The 23,556-nt window shown below is 46.6% G+C and overlaps 2 protein-coding genes across 5 annotated transcripts in view; both read right to left on the bottom strand.

The window, feature by feature from the left end:
• The window catches only part of MRPL23 (mitochondrial ribosomal protein L23), a 31,071-nt gene extending 21,973 nt beyond the window's left edge, over positions 1-9,098 (bottom strand). The window contains exons 1-4 of one of the 2 annotated variants that reach the window (XM_029582743.1): positions 8,860-9,098; positions 6,840-7,014; positions 4,281-4,403; positions 1,856-1,938 (exon numbers count right to left, since the gene is read on the bottom strand). In XM_029582743.1, coding sequence (XP_029438603.1) covers positions 1,856-1,938; positions 4,281-4,403; positions 6,840-6,856 — 223 coding nt within the window. In that variant the 5' untranslated portion in view covers positions 6,857-7,014; positions 8,860-9,098. The remainder of the gene's footprint in view (positions 1-1,855; positions 1,939-4,280; positions 4,404-6,839; positions 7,015-8,859) is intronic. The other variant, XM_029582744.1, reaches the window with a different exon arrangement.
• Positions 9,099-20,986: 11,888 nt separating this feature from the next.
• TNNT3 (troponin T3, fast skeletal type) overlaps positions 20,987-23,556 on the bottom strand; it is a 50,107-nt gene continuing 47,537 nt past the window's right edge. For all 3 annotated transcript variants that reach the window (XM_029582201.1, XM_029582200.1, XM_029582199.1), the window contains one exon: positions 20,987-21,396. In XM_029582201.1, the coding sequence (XP_029438061.1) occupies positions 21,342-21,396 (55 nt within the window). In that variant the 3' untranslated portion in view covers positions 20,987-21,341. The remainder of the gene's footprint in view (positions 21,397-23,556) is intronic.

The following is a 23,556-nucleotide window of genomic DNA, read 5'->3' on the forward strand; positions in this document are numbered from 1 at the left end:
TTCATGGCGCTGTCCAGTACGAAGCTGACTGAATACCACACTAATGCCAGAGTCAGGGTAGGCGGTGAATATGCAGGTTAAAGACGCGGTAAATAAGCTGGTTAAAAAGGCGATAATTTGGGCGCACGTTACTGTAATAGAGGGAATAACTAATCTGATCATTAACATATCATATACATGTGGCGGGCAGAAAGGGATACGCGTCTTTTTCTGCAAGTGATAAGGACGCGTAAAAGCCGATACTGAATCGCAGGTCTGCCTTACGCACTCAAAACGCACGTCCAAAGCGGGTTAAAAAACGGGCAACCGCGGCCGCGCTTTACTGTATCGGCCCGATTGAAAGTTCAGGAAGTCATTAAAGCTTTTTAAATGGGGGCAGCAAATTCTCTAAGCCTGGTGCTGCCTCTCTGAATGCTCTGGCTCTTTAATGGGCAGGATGGCTTGACTCCAGTTCGTTTTGGGGACTGATATTAGAAAATAATTAGAAAGTGCAGAAAAGAGATTGCAATCAAAACATTCTGATTAACATTAGGACCACACATATTCACAGAGGGGAATTTCTTCCCCATGGGGAGGACAATCTCCAAATAATTGTACCCAGGTGACTCTGCAGTTCTCCAGTGTCATGCCTAGGGGGGAGGGGGGGTTCAAATCTCCAGTATCCACATTACTATTATGTGTGTGGCGCTGAGAGGCAGGGCTGGGGGTAGGAGCAGGGCAGAGATTTCATTTTCAAATCCCCACATGTGCTTTATAATATTGACCTTGTACCATCTACAAAGCAGATGCAAAGTCTGTACCTGCTGGGTCAGCTGCCAACCCCCCTCCAATTTTGAAAGGGGAAATTACAGGTAGTGACTGCCTTCTAACTCTCAGCCAGAGCCACAGTGCTACTTACCTCAGGGAGCTGCCAAGCCCTCATCCAGCACAGCAGCAGCAGACTCTGCAACAAACTGCTTATGTTTTTAATGGAGGATGGATGCCAGCAAGGGCAGTTCCCGATTCTGCAGTTTGGTGTGACTAAGGGGATGGCACGCGGGGTTCTCCTAGCGCACTACATGGTGCCAGGCCTTTGCTCGCTACTGAAAAGGGAAATAAAACTTTACCTAACTGACCAGGGCAAGGAGTAGGCCTGTCACTCGAGTGGTGGTGCTGCTCTGCTTTACATCAGACATGAAATCAAAGATTGTGTGTCCAAAGAAAATTGGGTGTCTAAGAACCACCAGGGATAGCACTAATGGCCCATCCAAAATTAAAGGAGTTTAAAGGGCTTGACTTTCTATTTCTGAACTCCTATCACTATCCTGAACAGAGGCTAAACCTATCTTTCAGCTTTTTGCTCTTAGAATGGACATTTAAACACACGTGCCTAGTGCTGAAATGGCCAGGGGTGCTTAAGGTTAGGACCGAGATGCACTATCAGAGCTGTGAGGGGAGAGGGTAGCAGTACTGGAAGCTGCATCTCAGTCCTGACCTGTAACGGCAGAGTTGCATGTTTGTGTGTTTGTTTTGCAATAGCAGTAGGTACTGCAAAGCACTGGCAGACCTTCGTGTGGTAGCTCTGTACTGGAGTAGCAAGGCGTGAAGCAGGTCAGGACTGAGATGCAGTGGCACAGCTGTATGGGAGGGGGCTCCCCCCTGGAGTAGTAGGGAGGGTTACAGGGCAGGACCGAGGTGCATCAGCAGAGCTGGAGGAGGAACTTGCCCAATTCCCGAGCTCTTGGTAGCATTGCTAGTTCCTCACTTTGATGACCACAAAAAAAAACGGATCATTAAACCCAGTGAAGGAGGAAGTGGCAGACAACCCCCAGAGGCTACGCAGTCAAGAGCCTGGACACTAGAGCCAGGGACTCACCATACTGGATCCGTGTCCGCACGGCTGCCACCGGAACATTGTAGATCTTCCGAAGGTAATTCTGCACATCAAACTTGGTCATCCTGACGAGAAAAGAAAGAAATTAAACCTAGCAGAAAGTAGGACATTCTAGATATCAACAGTTTGGCCCCCTCCTCTTCTACCCTTCCCCAAATCATTCAACTTTAGACAAATAAAATCAGCAGTATAAAATAAAAGCAAAACAGTGTCATGCCTAGATTAAAAATAGGCCTGCTTACAAAGGTGTGCTTAAGAGCAGTTTTAAAAGCTTTAAACTTGAGGCAAGGTATTCCAAAACAATGGTGCTGCTGCAGAGAAAGAGGACTCATGAGTTAACACTGAACGTGCCTGTCTGACAGAGGGAACATCTAAAAAACCTCTAGCTGCTGATACACCTGTAATATAGCATTTGCCCAAGGTACCAATTCAGAATGCAGCATTTAAAAACCATGGTGGCGATTTTATATTGAACTCATTGCTGTACTGGAAGCCAATGAAGATCAGTGAGAGTCGGGGTGATGTGCTCCCTCCGATTCACGCCAGAAATGAGACGTGCTGCAGAGTTCACTAATGGCTGTAGAGGTCATGTGACCATAAAAAGACCGACCAAGATAAACAGCATTGCAGAAATCTATTAAGGGCAGATCAGAAGCTTGATCAAGAATGCAAAAATCAGTTATGTCTAGAAGTTTCATCCCACGAAGTTTACAAACCCGCAGTTTGTATTAAAACAAAAAAAAAAAGTACGAATTACAGTTTTAATATGCGACAGGAATGACAAATTAGAATCAATCCAGATGCCTAAACTTTTTATACAAGGAGTTAGAGGAAACACCATGTTATCAATGTGCAGAACCTCTGGATGAAATTGCGAGAGCTCCCTCTGAATTAAAATGAAGTTGGTTTTATCCATGTTCAGGGCAAGTTTATTGAATGAAAGCCAATTCTTAACAGCAGACAAGCAGATGCAAAGGAGAGTTTCTGTGTTTGACCAAGGCTCCAGAACTTTAATCAAAAAGTTGGATGTCATCTGCATAGATTTTGTGACCTTCACACAGATTAGCAAAGATCTTACACAGAGGAGCCAAATAAATGTTGAAAAGAAAAGATAAAGCCGAACCTTGAGGACACTCATTTTCATAGGTGCCCAGGATGACACACAATTTCCCATTGAAATTTGGGGGAAAAAAAAAAAAAAAAAAAAAAAAGATTCAAATCAAGTTTAAATAGTTCCAGTGATGCCGCATTCTTTTAAGTGAGAAAACAGAATATTGTGATTAACTGTATCAAATGCAGACAAAAACTCTAGAAACAAACATATAACTGTGTCCAAACCGCGGCTAAACAAATCCAATAATGAAGTCATTCATAATTCTGCACCAAGTGATTTCCTAAAGGCAAACTGGTGTAAATCCAGAACTTGCTTCTCCTCGATAAAGTCAGAGAGCTGTCGCAAAAACACTTTTTCTAACAGCTTGGCAAGAAATAGACCTAAAACTGGCAGTTTCCAATGGATTAAGATTCTGTTTCTTTAAGGGAGGCTTAACAACCGCTCTCTTCCAGGCCGAAGGCACAGAATCCTGCTCCACTGAGGGAAGGCGCTAGGGAGCCCCTAAGCTTCTTTAAGCACCGCTGCACTACAAATATTCAGAGAGCAGTAAGATGGATTGATCTAGAAATGACTGATTCAATCTCACTTATCGAGACTGTTTCAAAAGAATCCCAGCAAGGAGTGGTCTGAATATGTTTATGCAGTGTCCAGTCTAGGACAGAGATAAATGAGTTAGCCATTTTCTCAATTTTGGAGATAAAAAAAAAAAAATCTAAAAAGTAATGGGGTAGAAACCTCCACTTGCTAAGTAGTGCTCCCCCCTGAAAAATTCATGAAGCTCTTATAGTGCCACCAATTAGTATTAATTATGATGATTTAAACTTCAGTCGAGTTGTCCCTGCAGCTAAAGTGCAGGAATACAGATCAGCCTAGCAGCTTGGTTCTCCGGAGTGGTGAGTGAGTGGATGGCACTCGGGACTCTCTGCTACCTGTCTCCAAGTACAGACTAAAAAAAAAAAAACAGGAGTCAAGTAGCACCTTATAGACTAACTAATTTATTAAAGCATATGCTTTAGAGGACAGAGCCAACATGGCTCTCTCTATGAAGGCACAGACTAAGTTTACCAGCTACTGCCTTACATGCACTGCATGGCTCCAGGCCAGTCTACTTGGAGTCAAGGCCGTTTATCTTTGCTGAAAGGGAAATAACCCTCTTCAAAATTGACAAAGACTTGAAGCAGGAGCCACTCACTCAATGAGCAGTGCTGCTCTGCTTTACACAACTCACTATTCCTCCACAGCAATACAGACCTGCACACTATGCCCCCGCACTTACTGCACCCGTGCACTTACTCCATTGGGACACGGAACTGAACCACATCATCGGGCTGCGGCACCCCCGGTCTCACCAGTGTAACGAAGAAGTTGGTTCTGAAGATGCGGAGTTGGGGGTTTCCCAGCTGATACAGTGGGTATCTGCCAAGAGAAAAATTGCTGTGTCAGAAAATAATTTACTTCAGAAAATAAAACCTTTGTTTCAGCTACTCAATGTGTGATATGGTGATTTTTACCCGGTTCACTGAACCAATTTAAATAGAAGTTGGAGTCAAACAGACTGCCTGAAGATCTGAGCATCTTTTAACCTCAGCAGGATTTTTTTCCGACTCTAGGTTTTGGTTCTGAAGTTACTGGAGTGACATCATGCTTACACTAAAGGCCTCATCTAAACAGATGTTGTCGATGACTCGAGGCCTACTAGCACCAGGAGAGGTTTTATAATGAAGCAGGGTAAGGCGGCTGCTTCAGGCAGCAAAAAAATGCCCCTCTCAGAATGCCGCCTCACTCTGTCTGCCCCTGCCGCAGCTGCTGGGGGCCACCGCCAGAGCTTAGGCCTGCGGTGGCCAAAGAACAAGCCCCACGTGAGGCAGCTTGCTTCTGTGTGCGCGTGTGTGAGAGGCAGCTTGCTTCTGTGTGTGCGCTTGGGTGAGAGGCATTTTGTGTGTATAAGAGAGAGATAGCGAGCTGGCAAAGGGGGGGAGTTCAGAGAGAGCGTGTGTGAGGGTGCTTGGGGGGTGGATGTGAGAGACAGCATGTGTGAGGGTGCTGGTGGAGGGGAGACAGCATGCATGAGGGTACTTTCGTGTGGGTGCCAGAGAGAGGGAGCCTATGGGGGCAGGGCTGGGGGGATGCCATCTCTTCCTTCACTTCAGGCAGCAGATTGCCTTGAGCCGCCCCTGGCTAGCACAATAAGAGTCTTAAAACAATCCCTGATCCTCAGAGGGCTACTTTAAGTATTCCGTATATTTTCAGCAATACCTGTATAATTTGATTTTTTATGCATGCTTCTGAAAAGGTGACTAGCAGAAAAAAAAATCAGGAAATACAGGTATCTTTCCTTTTCATTCCCATTTCCCTTTATATATACATATTTATTAAATTTGAAATGTTTTTATATACTGGAACTTCCATGCTAAGCAGTGTTCAGTAAAAGATACATAAGAAAATATAACCACAGAATTGCATAAGAACATAAGAAATTGCCATGCTGGGTCAGACCAAAGGTCCATCAAGCCCAGCATCCTGTTTCCAACAGAAGCCAAACCAGGCCACAAGAACCTGGCAATTACCCAAACACTAAGAAGATCCCATGCTACTGATGCAATTAATAGCAGTGGCTATTCCCTAAGTAAATTTGATTAATAGCAGTTAATGGACTTCTCCTCCAAGAACTTATCCAAACCTTTTTTGAACCCAGCTACACTAACTGCACTAACCACATCCTCTAGCAACAAATTCAGTATATCCTAATTATAACAATTTTGCTGCAAACTATATATATCTAATTTAAATAAAAAGGGCCTTCGACTTTTTCCTAAAGAGCTTGTAATCAGAAATAGCAGGAAACTGGGATGGCAGCTTCTTACACAGGGTAGGGCCGATTACGAGCAGGCAGATGCTTCTGTAATGTCTGCTGAGCTCTGAAAAGCGGTCCTAAAAGCTCTGGGCATAGGGGTGATGATCTGTGCTGTGCCACACTGCCAGGCAGGCAGCAGCCTCAAAAGCTCTGGGCACAGGGGTGATGATCTGTGCTGTGCCACACTGCCAGGCAGGCAGCAGCCCCAAAAGCTCTGGGCACAGGGGTGATGATCTGTGCTGTGCCACACTGCCAGGCGGGCAGCAGCCCCAAAAGCTCTGGGCACAGGGGTGATCTGTGCTGTGCCACACTGCCAGGCAGGCAGCAGCCTCAAAAGCTCTGGGCACAGGGGTGATGATCTGTGCTGTGCCACACTGCCAGGTGGGCAGCAGCCCCAAAAGCTCTGGGCACAGGGGTGATCTGTGCTGTGCCACACTGCCAGGCGGGCAGCAGCCTCAAAAGCTCTGGGCACAGGGGTGATGATCTGTGCTGTGCCACACTGCCAGGCGGGCAGCAGCCCCAAAAGCTCTGGGCACAGGGGTGATGATCTGTGCTGTGCCACACTGCCAGGCGGGCAGCAGCCCCAAAAGCTCTGGGCACAGGGGTGATGATCTGTGCTGTGCCACACTGCCAGGCGGGCAGCAGCCCCAAAAGCTCTGGGCACAGGGGTGATGATCTGTGCTGTGCCACACTGCCAGGCGGGCAGCAGCCCCAAAAGCTCTGGGCACAGGGGTGATGATCTGTGCTGTGCCACACTGCCAGGCGGGCAGCAGCCCCACGTAGAGAGTGAAGGCCTTTGCAAGCTCTTCCAGATAAACAAATCGCCTAACTCCGGGGCCTCCGTACAAGAACCCCCGCCATGGGAGTCCGTCTCATCTGACAGCAAACGCCCTCCTTCCCGGCCGCTCTCTCTAGGGGGACGGGGGGCAGGAAAGGAGCGCGTCCTTGGTTCCCTGGCCGGGGAAGGATCCCGCGCGCACACGGCCAGTGCGACTCACATCACGTTTCTTGCCATGACGTCCCCTCTTCCTCGGATCTGGCGCGTTGCCCCGCGCCCCCTCTCTCAGGCCCACACTCCGAGATTTGGCGGGGAGAGGGCTCCTTCTCTCCTCCTCCGGCCTATGTGCAGGAGCTCCCTCTCAGTGTTGCCAGGTTTTCATGAAAGAACAAGCACTTTTTTCAAAAAAAAAACAAGCCCAAAAAAAGCCCAAAACACATGAGATTGAAACATTTTATTTTTTTATAGCAGTTAATGCCCTCACATACTCATACCCCTCTCCCCCCCCCCCTCCTAGCACATCTCTGGTCCCCCACACTCTCATTCCCCCCCTCCCTAACCCCTCCTAGCACATCTCTGGTCCCCACACTCATTCCCCCCCTCTGTAACCCCTCCGAGCACATCTCTGGCCCCCCACACGCTGATTCCCTCCTCCCAGCACATCTCTGGTCACCACACTCATTCCCACCTCCCTAACCCCTCCGAGCACATCTCTGGCCCCCCACATACTCATTCCTCTCTCCTCAGCCCCCTCCAAGCACATCTCTGGCCCCCACATACTCATTCCTCTCTCCTCAGCCCCCTCCGAGCACATCTCTGGCCCCCACACTCATTCCCACCTCTCTAACCCCTCCGAGCACATCTCTGGCCTTGCACACGCTCATTCCCCCCCTCCCTAACCCCTCCGAGCACATCTCTGGCCCCCGCACACGCTCATTCCCCCTCCCTAACCCCTCCGAGCACATCTCTGGCCCCGCACACGCTCATTCCCACCTCCCTAACCCCTCCGAGCACATCTCTGGCCCCGCACACGCTCATTCCCCCCTCCCTAACCCCTCCGAGCACATCTCTGGCCCCGCACACGCTCATTCCCCCCTCCCAGCACATTTCTGGCCGCGCACACGCTCATTCCCCCCTCCCAGCACATTTCTGGCCGCGCACACGCTCATTCCCCCCTCCCAGCACATTTCTGGCCGCGCACACGCTCATTCCCCCCTCCCAGCACATTTCTGGCCCCGCACACACTCATTCCCCCCTCCCTAACCCCTCCGAGCACATTTCTGGCCCCGCACACGCTCATTCCCCCCTCCCTAACCCCTCCGAGCACATTTCTGGCCCCGCACACGCTCATTCCCCCCTCCCTACCCCCTCCGAGCACATTTCTGGCCCCGCACACGCTCATTCCCCCCTCCCTAACCCCTCCGAGCACATTTCTGGCCCCGCACACGCTCATTCCCCCCTCCCTAACCCCTCCGAGCACATCTCTGGCCCCCACACTCATTCCCACCTCTCTAACCCCTCCGAGCACATCTCTGGCCTTGCACACGCTCATTCCCCCCTCCCTAACCCCTCCGAGCACATCTCTGGCCCCGCACACGCTCATTCCCCCTCCCTAACCCCTCCGAGCACATCTCTGGCCCCGCACACGCTCATTCCCACCTCCCTAACCCCTCCGAGCACATCTCTGGCCCCGCACACGCTCATTCCCCCCCTCCCTAACCCCTCCGAGCACATCTCTGGCCCCGCACACGCTCATTCCCCCCTCCCAGCACATTTCTGGCCGCGCACACGCTCATTCCCCCCTCCCAGCACATTTCTGGCCGCGCACACGCTCATTCCCCCCTCCCAGCACATTTCTGGCCGCGCACACGCTCATTCCCCCCTCCCAGCACATTTCTGGCCCCGCACACACTCATTCCCCCCTCCCAGCACATTTCTGGCCCCGCACACGCTCATTCCCCCCTCCCAGCACATTTCTGGCCCCGCACACGCTCATTCCCCACTCCCTAACCCCTCCGAGCACATTTCTGGCCCCCGCACACGCTCATTCCCCCCTCCCTCCCCCCTCCGAGCACATTTCTGGCCCCGCACACGCTCATTCCCCCCTCCCTAACCCCTCCGAGCACATTTCTGGCCCCGCACACGCTCATTCCCCCCCTCCCTAACCCCTCCGAGCACATCTCTGGCCCCCCACACACTCATTCCCCCTCCCAACATACTAATTCCTCCCCTCCTGATACCTGGCTGTAGCTGCACACTTTGGATTCCTTTGCTGTTGCTCTCCAACGCTGTGCTGCTGACCTTCCCCTTCCGCCCACGTGCGGTGCTGTGCTGGGTCTGCCCACAAACTGTGTCGTGTGCATCAACAAGACTTGCATTCTGCTCTGATTGGCTTACTGCTGCAATATAGGGATAGGGTGCGCCTGCTATGGACAGGCTTCATCGCAGCAGCAGCCGCCAATCACTGTAACATGATTCAGAGCACAAGTCCCGCCCAACAAGCCCAAAAAAACGCGACTGGCAGAAAAAAATAGCCCAATTAAAAGCAACCCGCGAATCGGAAAAAAACCCGCGAATGACTACAAAAAAAAGCCCAATCTCGCGGTAAATAAGCGAGGTTGGCAACACTGCTCCCTCTCCTCTCCTCCCCTCCCTCAGAGCTGCTGCACCGGCTCGCTCCCTCTCAGATTCAACCCCGAACATTTCCTGAAACCCCAGACTCTGCTGCAGAGCGCCAAGAGTAGGAAAGAGCAGCCCCTGGGCTCTGGAAATCCTCTGCTGGGATGGCAGCAGCTCCCCCTGCAGCCTGGGCTGCCTCATTGACCGCCCCTGCCTGTGTGCCAGCCTACAGACCTCACTCACTATTGGGAGGGGGCCAGAAACATAGTGATGACAGCAGAAAAGGACCAAACGGTCCAGCCAGTCTGCCCAGCAAGCTCATGGCAGCATCTGCAGCCCTATACAATTCCACCTATACCTAACAGCCTGCCAGACCATCAAGCCAGTGATCTTGTTACTTGCTGTTTGAGTCCAGTTCCCCGTCACCTCTTGCTGTTGAAGCAGAGAGAATGATGGAGTTGCATCAACAATATGAAGGCTTATTGGTTAAGGTAGTAACCACCACAACCAATAAGTTACACCCATACACTCTTTTCTTTGTTTCCATACTTTAACCTTTAGGGATCCACAGTGTTTATCTCATGCCCCTTTTAAATCTTTCACTGATCTAGGCCTGGATTCTCTGAGGTCGCAGACCTTAAGAGAATCCGGTGGTAATGGGGGGCAGGGGGGCGAAGCGGTGGGCAGGCTTGCGAAAGCCAGCAGCCATCGCACCATAAAAGATGTAGTTATTTGGCGCGAAACTGGCAGCAATAAAGGTCCTTACCTTTTGCTGCCAGCGATGTGTCCACAGCGTCGGCCCCAGTGCCGTCCCGACTCCTCCTGTTCCAGGGCCGACTCTGTCCCGACTCCACCCCATGATCACTTTTGAAAATGATCCCCTTAGTCTTCACCACCTCCTCCGGAAGGGCATTCCAGGCATCCACCACCCTCCCTGGGCAGAAATATTTCCTGATGTTGATTCTGAGTCGTCCTCCCTGGAGTTTCATTAAATGCCTCCTAGTTCTGTTGATTTCTTTCCAACAGAAAAGGTTTGTTGATTGTGCATCATTAAAACCTTTCAGGTGTCTGAAGGTCTGTATCATATCTCCCCTGCACCTCCTCTCCGTCAGGGTGTACATATTTAGGTCCTTCAACCTCTCCTCATGTCATTGATGGAGACACCCCCCCCCCCCCACACACACACACACACACACCACCACCATGTTTGTTGCCCTTCTCTGGACCGCCTCCATCCTGTCTCTGACTCTTCGAAGATACGGTCTCCAGAACTGAACACAATACTCCAAGTGAGGCCTCACCAAGGACCTGTACAAGGGCATTATCACCTCCTTTCTCTTACTGGTTATTCCTCTCTCTATGCAGCCCAGCATTCTTCTGGCTTTAGCTATCACCTCGTCACATTGCTTCACCGTCTTCAGATCGCTAGCCACAACAGCCCTTCATCCCCCATCACATACAGCTCTTTTGGATTACCACACCCCAGATGCATGACTCTGCACTGCTTGCCATATCTTCAACCTCCTTAAATCGTGTCTCATTCTCTCTACTCCTGTTGTGTCCACTCTTTTGCAGATCTTAGTATCATGAACCCCTATGTTAGACTATATGCTTAGTGTCTATAACACAATCAGTGAACTTACAGACTATCAAGTTATAACTATAGAAAAGTTTTATTTTTTTGAAACAATTTTTGTTTTTATGTTTTAAAAAGAAAAACAATTCAAAAGTATCACTTATATAGTAATTTGTTAAATAACATAGAGAATGAGAGTGGAGACATGGAGAATATAGAATTAACATCTGAAATCTACATGATCATTGCCCAGCAGCGTTCCTTCCACGCCCGCTCCTCTAGGTGCGCGTGCTCGGCATTTGCTGCTTCTTAAAGGGGCTGCGGCGGGAAACCTCAGCGCGGCCCCCGAAGATGATGTCATCACTCAGGGCTATTTAAGCCCAGCTCACTGCACTGTTCCTTACCTTGGCAACGGCTCTGCCGTGTCCCATCTTGTTCTGTCTTGTTCCTTTGTCTCTTGTCTATCTTGGCCTGTCTGGTTCTGATCTTTCAACTCTCTGTGAACAACAGAGGTCCTGAGGAAAGATCTGGAGGAAGTTTGGGACTGGGTGATTTTGTACTGGATTAGTTCCGTTGTGCTTTTTGTCAATTCTGCCATGCACTTTATTCTCGCTGAACCTGTTTTTTTGTTTTTTAGTAAAATTCTATTTCTGTATGGAGCACTAATTTTCTTGTGTGCGCATTGAGTTATTTCAAGGTAACCTCTGCCCAGTTGACCTTGCAGGTGAGCCTGCTGTCGGCCCATGGGACCCAGAGCGTGAATTCCCCACTCCGGTTCGGTGAACGCAGAGCTCTCCAGACCTGGGAAGGTGAACCCCGGATGAAGAAGAGGTTACACAAGGTTGCATTTCCATTCCCCTTTTTCTGTACCTTTACCAATGTAACTATATCTTTTTTGAGATACAATGACCAGAACTGCATACAGTACTCCAGGTGCGGCCTCTACCATGGGACAAGACAGAGGCATTATGACATTCTCTGTTTTATTCTCCATTCCTTTTTTAATAATTCCTAACATTGTTTGCTTTTTTTTTTTACCACCACCCCACACTGAGCAGAGGATTGTCCACTACGATGGTAACTCCTAATATGGAACTAACATCGTGTAATTACAATATGGGTTACTTTTCCCTATGTGCATCACTTTATACTTATCCACATTAAATTTCATCTGCCATTTGCATGCCCAATCTTCCAGTCTTGCAAGATCCTCCTGCAGTTTTCCCAATCTCCTTGTGATTTAACGACTCTGAATAATTTTGTGTTGTACATAAGAACACAAGAAATTGCCATACTGGTTCAGATCAAGGGTCCATCAAGCCCCGCAACCTGTTTCCAACAGTGGCCAAACCAGGCTACAAGGGCCTGGCAAGTACCCAAAAACTAAGAAGAACCCATGCTTCTAATGCTAGTAATAGCAGTGGTTACTCCCTAAGTCAACTTGATTAATAGCAGTTAATGGTCTTCTCCTCCAAGAACTTATCCAAACCTTTCTTAAACCCAGCTACACTAACTGCACTAACCACATCTTCTGGCAACAAATTACAGAACTTAATTGTGCGTTGAGTGAAAAAGAATTTTCTCTGATCAGTTTTAAATGTGCCCCATGCTAACTTCATGGAGGGCCCCCTAGTCCTTCTATTATCCAAAAGAGTAAATAACCTATTCACATTTACCTGTTCTAGACCTCTCATGATTTTAAAGACCTCTATCATATCCCCCCTCAGCCGTCTCTTCTCCAAACTGAAAAGTCCTAACATCTTTAGTCTTTCCTCATAGGGGAGCTGTTCCATTCCCCTTATTTTGCTTGCCCTTCTCTATACCTTCTCCATCGTAACTGTATCTTTTTTGAAATGCGGCAACCAGAATTGTTCACAGCACTCAAGGTGTGGTCTCACCATGGAGCGATATAGAGGCATTATGACATTTTCTGTTTTATTCATCATTCCCTTTCTAATAATTTCAAACATTCTGTTTGCTTTTTTGACTGCTGCAGCACACTGAGCCGACAATTTCAACGGATTATCCACTATGATGCCTAGATCTTTTTCCTAGGTGGTAGCTCCTAATATGGAACCTAACATCGTGTAACTACAGCAAGGGTTATTTTTCCCTATATACATCACCATGAAATTGTTCACATTAAATTTCATCTGCCATTTGGATGCCCAATCTTCCAGTCTCGCAAGGTCCTCCTGCAATTTATCACAATCCATTTGTGATTTAACTACTCTGAATAATTTTGTATCATCTGCAAATTTGATTACCTCACTCATCGTATTTCTTTCAAGATCATTTATAAATATATTGAAAAGTAAGGGTTCCAATACAGATCCCTGAGGCACTCCACTGCCCACTCCCTTACACTGAGAAAATTGTCCATTTAATCCTACTCTCTGTTTCCTGTCTTTTAGCCAGTTTGTAATCCACAAAAGGACATCGCCACCTATCCCATGACTTTTTACTTTTCCTAGAAGCCTCTCATGAAGAACTTTCTCAAACGCCCTCTGAAAATCCAAGTACACTACATCTACCGGTTCACCTTTATCCACATGTTTATTAACGCCTTCAAAAAAGTGAATCAGATTTGTGAGGCAAGACTTGCCTTGGGTAAAGCCATGCTGACTTTGTTCCATTAAACCATGTCTTTCTATATGTTCTGTGATTTTGATGTTTAGAACACTTTCCACTATTTTTCCTGGCACTGAAGTCAGGCTAACCGGTCTGTAATTTCCCAGATCGCCCCTGGAGCCCTTTTTAAATATTGGGGTTACATTAGCTATTCTCCAGTCTTCAGGTACAATGGATGATTTTAATGATAGATTACAAATTTTTACTAAAAGGTCTGAAATTTCATTTTTTAGTTCCTTCAGAACTCTGGAGTGTATACCATCCAGTCCAGGTGATTTACTACTCTTCAGTTTGTCAATCAGGTCTACCACATCTTCTAGGTTCACCGTGATTTGGTTCAGTCCATCTGAATCATTACCCATGAAAACATTCTCCAGTACAGGTACTCCCCAACATCCTCTTCAGTAAACACCGAAGCAAAGAAATCATTTAATCTTTCCGCGATGGCCTTATCTTCTCTAAGTGCCCCTTTAACCCCTCGATCATCTAACGGTCCAACTGACTCCCTCACATAAGATAAGACCATTGCAGAAAGACTAAATTAATTCTTTGCTTCTGTGTTTACTAATAAGGATGTTGGGGAGATACCGGTTCCAGAGATGGTTTTCAAGGGTGATGAGTCAGATGAACTGAACCAAATCACTGTGAACCTGGAAGATGTAGTAGGCCAGATTGACAAACTAAAGAGTAGCAAATCACCTGGACTAAATTAGTTAAAGTGGAGCCCATCCCTTCAGAAAATACTCCCCCTTCCCCAAAAGGTTTCCCAGTTCCTTACAAAACTGAATCCCTCTTCCTTGCACCATCGACTCATCTACGCATTGAGACTGGAGCTCTGCCTGCCTCTGGGGACAGGGAACATTTCAGAGACAGCCACTCTGGAGGTTCTGGATTTCAGCTTTCTACCTAAAATCCTGAATTTGGCTTCCAGAACCTCTCTCAATATTTTCCTACGTTGTTGGTGCCCACATGTTCCCAACAGCCAGCTCCTCCCCAGCACTGTCTATAATCCTATCTAGGTGACACGTGAGGTCCGCCACCTTCACACCAGGCAGGCAAGTTACCAGGCCGACCTCACATATTTATCTGCAAATTTGATGACCTCACTGATCGTTCACCTTTCTAGATCATTTATAAATATATTAAAAAGCACCAGTCCCAATACAGATTCCTGAGGCACTGCACTGTTTACCCTTCTCCACTTAATTATCTGGGCAGCATCTGTCACTTCATTCTCTTTACAATGTCTGAATCAGACAATGCAGCTATTGGGGTATAGCTCCCCACAAATACCCAATATATACCACAACGCTCTTGTCTTCAAGTATGTCTGGGATGGCCATTTCTTCTTCTGTTAATAGAGGACCAAATGGCTCCATTTTTTCCCCCTAAAAAATAATAGGAACCACAATTCCATGCACCCAATGGAGCACAACCAAGACTGTGGCAGCCTGGCCTAGAAAAGAAATGGAGCCAAGAGGCAGCACTGTGAGTCGTTCACTCCACTGGCTTAAAACATGACCTGGTGCTGCAAGCAGTGGAGGGACAGAGGATGATAATGATAAAAATGATGAAGGATAGCAAACACTTTACCAAGACAGACAGCATGGGTTGTCTGGTATTGGCCTGCTCAAAGCTACCTCTTAATGTCTCACTAGGCAAGTGTTCAACTACTTTTTATCTATTATCGTCATGCAGTATTCAGGCTTCTGAGAATACTACACTTGTGTACACATCTCAGCTGTAAATCACATCTACAATCACCTACATTTTCCGTTATAGGTAGTTCTGTGACTGTGTGAGAATACACAAAGTTACGCACAGAGGGGCGGATTTTCATACTCCACGAATAGGCCTACTTTTGTTTGCGCTCCAGGCGCAAACAAAAGTACGCTGGATTTTAGTAGATACGCGCGGAGCCGCGCGTATCTGCTAAAAACCTGGATCGGCGCGCGCAAGGCTATCGATTTTGTATAGCCGGCGCGCGCCAAGCCGCGCAGCCTACCCCCGTTCCCTCCGAGGCCGCTCCGAAATCGGAGCGGCCTCGGAGGGAACTTCCTTTTGCCCTCCCCTCACCTTCCCCTACCTAACCCACCCACCCGGCCCTGTCTAAGCCCCCCCTTACCTTTGTCGGGGGATTTACGCCTCCCAGAGGGAGGCGTAAATCCCCGTGCGTCAGCGGGCCTCCTGCGCGCCGGGACGCGACCTGGGGGCGGGTCCGGAGGGCGCGGCCACGCCCCCGGGCCCGCCCCCGGAACGCTCCCGACACGCCCCGAAAACGCCGCGCGGTTCGGGCCCGCCCCCGACACGCCCCCTCCGAAAACCCCGGGACTTACGCGAGTCCCGGGGCTCTGCGCGCGCCGGTAGGCCTATGTAAAATAGGCTTACCGGCGCGCAGGGCCCTGCTCGCCTAAATCCGCCCAAAACCAGGCGGATTTAGGCGAGCAGGGCTCTGAAAATCCGCCCCAGAGACGACAAGACATATTTTCAGTTAAAGATCCACTTCAATATCAGTTGAATACCTAAACCAGTCAGATGCTTAGCCTGAGTGTTTTAAAACTCATCAGGTATCTTATCTGATCTCTTTGCATTTTTTTATTTCCAATTCTAGACATCTAAGAATTGTGAGCGTGAGTGGGAATTTGCAATTGAAGACAGAGAAATGGAGGCGGTGAACTTGGCACACTGATGCTTTTCACAAACCGATGAGTAAGCAGCAGCAATATTAACAGACACAGATTATTGCAAGTTGAGCCCAAAAGGCCCAGATTTAATATGACAGCGATGTAAGGTGCTCGGACAAGCAGAGCTGCATTGGTCCATCCCTTCCCCCGCCTCCCTAGGCTCAAAAGGGATTCAGATTTGAACCCTCCTCCCCCCCATCCGAATACACATGTACAATTATCTTTTACATTATGCATTAAACAACAGCAACAACCACATTCTCCTCGCAAGGAAAGGGGATATATAGAAAAGCAACCTGCAACTCTTTAGTTGCTAAATTTAATTGAGCTCTTGTAGATAAATCTGTGTTACTAGTTAGACAAGATGTTGCAGGACGGATGTACTAAAACAGGCAAATAGCAGTCGCTACAAGAAAATCGTAGTCCAGTGATTTAGCAACAAATACGTTATAAAAAATGTCAAATCCTTGTTCATAGCAGGGTTTGTTTGTTTTTTTAAATTCTCATCAATCACTGCTTTTCTGTAGTTCTCCGTCAGACCCACAGAAAGCATTCGTACCTCACACCCAGTTCTCTCTTACAGGCGGGAGGGGAGCCAACTCCGGACCTCGAGCACCACAAATAGGCCTGGTTTTCAGGATGTCCACAATGAATATGCATGAGATGAGTTGCATGCACTGCCTCATTGTATACAAATCTAACTCCTGCATATTCATTGCAGATACCCTGAAAACCAGGCCTGTCTGTAGCTCTCGAGGACTGGAGTTAGCACCCCTCCCCCCGTAAGAGATAACTGGATGGGACGTACGAATGCTTTCTGTGGATCTGAAGAACTACAGAAAAGCAGCGATTCATGAGAATTTAAAAACGAGCCCCGCTATGAACCAGGAGTTGATATTTTTTTATAATGCGTTTTTCGCTAAACGCTGGACTACGATTTTCTTGTAGGGTCTGCTGTTTGCCAGTATTAAATGATAGGAATCAGGATGACATAAAGTAAGATGGGAAACTTGTCACATGTGTCACAAAATACATCACATAAACATTTGATGAATACAATAAAGAAATCCAAATACACAAAAAAACATAATAATGATCAGAAAAATGAAGAGAAAAGAGGAACCGGTTCAAGGATAAGACTGAAGTCCTGACATGGCCATGTTTAGTCAAAAGATGCCTGCTTCGGGGAAAACTATAAAATGATAGCCAAAGGCTGTATCGATATCTTACTATCTGCTCCACTTAGCTCTGAGAAGGCACCATCTAACAAGTCTCTTTGAGAAGATGCTGAAAACCCAGCAGACGCAGTGATCATCAGCAAAGGGATCTGCTGCTCTGGTTCCTCTGCTGGTTTGACCGAGAAGCAAATACGGAGCTCGGTGGTGAGACAACACCGTGACTTTTTTTTTATGTGCATGGTATCGCAGTTAGAGCCACGCTCCCTTTAGCAGATTAATCCGAACCCAGTGCCCTTCTAAACTGTGGTGTAATATGAGGTTTTTAAATATTACATACTTATAAAGGTAAGTGAAATAGAAGGATCATTTTCAATAGTGTGTGTAGCTCAGCACATATTCACATAAGTGGATGTATCTAAAGGTATAGCAGCATTTTATAAACTGTGTGACCCTGAAAGCACGTGCATATTTTTTAAATACAAGGAGCCGCATACCTTCTGTACTTATTTTACAAAAGTACGTACACATATTTTTACATATGGCATAATTGTAACATGTGCACGCATTTACTGCAGTTTATGTGCGAAGGCAGGGATTTTATAAAGCACGCACGTACTCAGTTTGTGAAAATACTTACTTGTGTACAGACTTTTAATCACCAGTTCGCCGACACCTCCACCAGTTCACCTAGACCCTCCATCACTTTCCCCTGAACCCTCCTCACTTCACTCAGGCCTTCCCACCCATAAACGGCAGACAAAAGACAAGTGCAATTTCACTTCTGCAACTAAATGAGGTTTAAAAGCTGGCAACGTAAGAGCTTATGTCGCTTACCAAATACCAGCGGGTGCACAGACCACCAAACCCTGCCCCAGGACACGTGACAGTGCTAGCACGCACGTACCTTGGACTTTTACAAAATAGCGCTTGTGCGCGTGCGTGCTCCTTCCACCCGTAACTTCCAGTTTTACGCACTGAAACCATTCGAAAATTGCCCCCACTATTTTTAAGAAGTTCAGTAGTCCTCTTGTGCTGACCACCCATGCAGGTTTCCTTTTTTTTTTTTTTTTTTTTTTTTAATGTCGATTGTATTTGTGCTAAACCACAGAGATGCAATCCCTAGTTTTATTTATGGTTGGAATGTGAATGTGCTGTGCAGAGATACAAATTCACTTCTATATGCAGTTTTGTGATATACAACCCTCCTTTTTTATGCCACAGTTTATCTTAGAATATGCTCAGTTTATAAGCACAGACATGAGTTATTTTATTATTCATCATAATATCATACTCTTGATACATATATATATATATATATATATATATATATGATAGGATCACTATTCACTGAAAAACAATTTGCAGCTTTTATTTATGGAGTGTAACTATATGATGTATTCTATATGTAACTTATGTACATTATAGGTTATGTGGATCTTGGACCTTTTACGTGAATCTTCTACCATACGAGAAATTACATGACCACTCTGTCGCATTCTTTGGAATATCTCGAGTGTCTGAATTGACACAGCGAACAGGAAAGGATAACTCATTGTATTGGTATCGTTTTTAAAAGTTTTCCGCTGAAGCAGGTATTTTTCACTGCAACATGGCCATGCCGGGATTTCAGTTTTATCCTTCAACCGGTTTCTTTATTTTGTTCATTTTTATGACCATTCAGAACCGATGGAACCACTAGGCGGACCGAGCAGCCACCTAGAGCGCTATGGTCCCTGGGGTGGCAGACTGGTCCAGCCGCTGCCTCACTGGCCTTTGCAAGCCATCTGAGACAAGAAGAGGCAGCCAGTTAGCAATGGGATAAAAGTCGAAGTGTCACTCGGCACTTATCTCCGCATTCCCCCCTCAACCCTACCCCTGGCGCGGCAGCACCGATGTCAGAACTCAGAGCCAGGGGATCTTCGAGTGTGCAGACGCAGCAAAGAAGTACATGCTACCTGCTGCACACTCGGAGACAACAGGCAGAGGAGTACAGCAGCCTGAGAAGAAGGCAGAGACGTGAGCTACCAAGACAGAGAGAACAGGCTTCTTGCAGGCACAGTAGTTTCCCTCCTTGCACTGTCCTGAACCATTGGTTAGAGGCTTGGACTGCAATTGCCTTCTTGCTGTGACTGTTAATGCAAGAGCATACGTGATAGAGAGCATGTGTGTGTGTGTGTGTGTGTGTGTGTGTGTAAGAGAGAGCATGTAGGAGAGCATGTTTGTGTAAAAGAGAATGTGTATGAGAAAGCATGTGAGAATATGAGAGTGAAAGAATATGTGTGTGAGAGCATGCAGGAGAGAGAGAGAAAGCATGAGTGTAAGTATGTGTGAGTAAGTGAGTGTGTTTGTACTGGAGAATATGTGTATGTGAGACAGAGAGGAGAAAGTTTATGCACTCCCCCCCCCCCCCCCCGATAAATTCACGACAATCTCATAGTGACTGGAAATCAATTTTTTTAAATCCTTATTACTTTTAGTTATTGGGTGTTACTTGAAGTGTCTGCTGTTTTGAAATATTTTGTATGTGAAATTTTTACAAATTTGTAAATATTTTTAATTATTGGATGTTGTTGTACTCAGCTATTTTGAAATATGTATTTATATCAGTATGATTTTACTATTATGACTGATGTTTTATATTTCTTGATTTTACTGTTTTATGTATATAGGGTCTGACTTATTTATGTGTTTTCCAGTTCAGTTTTTGTCTGCACATTTCTATTTATACTTTATGGTGTCTTTATTCTGTATTTAATGAGGGTATGTGTTCTGCATGTGTGACTGAGGTGAGGTATTCTGCTAGTATGCTGTTTTGGTGTAGGGATCTATAGCAGCCTGGCTTGTTCTGCTTTCCTAAGAGGAGGTTTATTGGTGTTTTAGGGCGTGGTGTAATATTTGCAGTGTTGCCTTTTCATAGGTAGGGTTGTTACTATTTGAGTGCTGGCATTTAGTGCTGTTTTGTTTTGGGAGGTTTACCATAATGCAATTGTAATTCAGTTTACTCATGGCTTTCTAAGGGCCAAGCCCAGGCCACATATTTCAAAAGGCCTAATACCATATGGGTTCTGAGTGTCTTTTTATACAAGTTTTTTGATTGGAATCACAGCTGTGCATTAAAAATAATAATATACTTGTGATATTTTTACTCCAGAATGTTCTTTTTCATGTAAAATCTATTATAAATGTAATAATTTATATAGTTTGTGGGGAGGTCCAGGGGTGGGTTGGGGCGCCAGACTGTAAGGTTCACCTAGAGAGCCTAATACTCTTGCACTGGTCCTGTGACCATTGTTGTGGGGTTTTCTGTGCTTTTAGATTTTTTTTTTTATTGCATTTATCAGTAAAAGCACTGCTATCTCACATGTAGGTTGCATGACGTTTTTCAGTTTTGTTTTGGTTTTTTTAAGGACCACAGGGCAAATCAAGCAGGTGGAGGACAAAGGTGCTGGTATTCAGTACAGCAAGTACCCCCCTGAAAAAAAACCCCGGCTTTGCAGTTTGCTATTTTGGGACACGTTACACGTTTTCTAACATCTCGCTTTATGTCATCCTAATTTCTACCACGTCTCCTGCTTGTCTTTCATCTGGGTGCTGGTGTGCCTCTCCAGCTGTCCAATCCAATGATTGGAATAAGAAAAAGTTACTGAAACAATCACATTGTAGTCATGAGGAGAAGGGATAGGTTGGACTAGATAGCGTAAGATACTTTATTTACAAAAAAAAACCAGGGCATCATACACTGCAATCCACAGGGGAGCAGGCTGTTTTTCTCTTTATTAAGACATTGGAGGCCCAGCAGGCAGGCAGATGCAGTGTAGTTAATGCCAGGGAGGATCTGCTTCTAGTCCGGTGAGTGTCCTTGATGTGAATGGTGATCCTAGTGCCTGCTGGTGCCCAGAGAAATGCACTAAACCCATCCGAGCTGCTGGGAGCTTGGCGAGGAATAAACGTCTGCAGAGAGGTGGGAGACGGGGGAGAGCCGCCTAGACCCGCTGTCAGAGATCCTGCCCACCGCTGGGTTTGTGGTTTGGGTTCTACTTCCAGCGCCCGCCAACCTTGCCCTTGGGGCCTCCAGCTCCCTTCTTGCTGCTACAATAGGCAGAAAATACGGAGTCAGTTTGGCATGATAATGACCCTTAAGACAGGCATACTAGCAGTGGATGAAACATTAATAACGCTCTGACATCATCATCTTAGGTTGTCCATGCTCTCCATACAGAGGGATAGGAGTTCATTTTGTTGTTCATATCCTTTCCCCTGCTTTCTTCCTCATCCACTCTTCATTTTCACTGATAGTTTATACTAAGTAAGCCAAGGTCTCCTATTCCCTGCTGGAAGCCTTGGACAAGAGCTAACCTGATAGTAAATTTTGATCAAGAGAAATTGCACACACTTTATACAATTACTCATTGTATTCTGTGGCTCAAATTTATTTATTTATTTCGAGGGTTTTTTTTGGGTCATCTCCTGAATAGCTATGGGTAGGCTGTACTTCGGCACAGAGCCAGATTAAAGATTACAGGGCCCATAGGCAGAGCAGTGGGAGGAGGGACTCGATTTCTTTTGGGCAACTTCAGAATTTGGCAGCCTAGGCACGTGCGTCTATATTGCCTATGCCCGAATCCGGCCCTGTTCCAGCCCCCAGCATGGCTGGTAAATCATGGGCTGTGTCTCCTCACTTCCTGTTGGGACATCTGGAAAGGCACAGGGATGAAAAGGCTGGAAGACAAGATGAAGGGCGGGCGAAGAGACTGGAATCTAAAGTTTTAAAAGTTCAGATATCACAGGACAGGAAAAGAAAGAAAACTCATAGAACTTGGCCAACTGCCTTCCTCATCAAAGGCTCTCTCCTTAACTAGTCATTTGGTGCAAGAAAACTAATTTTAGGGAGAACAGAGTAACTTATTTAAATCGGGCTGCAAGGTTTGAAAATCTCTTACTTAAACTGATTACAAAACAGTTTTGTTGTACATGCATTGCATTAGTACATAAATGGGAGGCAAGCCCACGTCCTCAGCCCCCTAGATTTCTCTGTGATGAGCAATTAGTCGAGTTAGATATTGCACAGCGCCGGCGTGGTGGGCACCCAGGGTTCCGTGCCAACCTTTCCCTATTCTATAAGGCTTCTCTTTAAATAAAGCCACTGGCATACATTCAGAAGGACTCCCCATCAATGACGCTTAGGGCTGCTTTTTTTTTTTTTTTTTATTACAAAGAGCCAGATTTCTCAGTGATGTATGCAAGACTCTCGGGGAAACTGAATGCAATGCAACCCAAGGTGCTGCAGTGGTACAAACTCAAGTGATCGCCCTGCAGAAGGCTTCAGCTATAAAGACAAACGTGTGTTAAGGGGCGAGGTGAGGGAGCGAAGTAACATTTTATAAAGGAAAATAAAGATCCTGAAATGTGTTGAGTTTTAGATGCTCTCTGATGCCATTTGAGTAGCAGTGCATTTTGAAGAAAGAAGGGGGGCGGGGGAATACTGTTTTAACATTATAGATCTATTTACAATTTAAGCACTGGTTATTTCAATTAAAGCTGAAATCTGTCATGGTGGACCTAGCTCTTGTACAGCTGATCACATCAAATGTTCTTCACCGATTTTTACAGAGTATCAGCTTCTGAAAAGTGATGTGGACCTGCAGGCAGCTGTGCTCAGCCATGGAATCTTACAATGTTGCACAGGACGGAGCTGTTAAATGCAATGATGCAGAGATTCCAAGTTACCCACGTCCAGGAGGGAGATTTTAGGCCAGGCCTGGATTGCGGACAACCCAATCCTAATGCATTATGGGACCTGCAGCAAGGACTTTTCTGGGTAGAATCAGGGACTACAAAACCAGAAGGGTCCTAAAATCTCCCTCCTAGAACTGGGTAACTTGGCAACTCTGAATGACGTCATCATTCTTCACTGGGGAAGAGGGGCTTGGGATGATTTGATAGTAAAACTGCATGGTTATCTCTGGGCCAGCCCTTGCAGAGGGTGGCTCGTTCGACTCCCAGATCAGGCCTTCCTTACTCTGAGTTTGCTGGGGATGGCAATGCTATGGAGGCTGCATTCACACAGAGAGAGAGAAGTCACTGTTAGATTGAGACCCCATGATATAAGGTCCTGGAAGGAACCCTGCTGCATGGCTCTCAGCCTCAGAACAGTTGTTCTGACTACATTAGGAAAAGCTGGAAAGTCTATTAAAATAGGTTCCATGTTAGGGATTGTTCCCCCTTTTTTTCAGAAAATTACGACCGATC

Source organism: Rhinatrema bivittatum, chromosome 17 (assembly GCF_901001135.1).
Source record: "Rhinatrema bivittatum chromosome 17, aRhiBiv1.1, whole genome shotgun sequence".
Taxonomy (NCBI): domain Eukaryota; kingdom Metazoa; phylum Chordata; class Amphibia; order Gymnophiona; family Rhinatrematidae; genus Rhinatrema; species Rhinatrema bivittatum.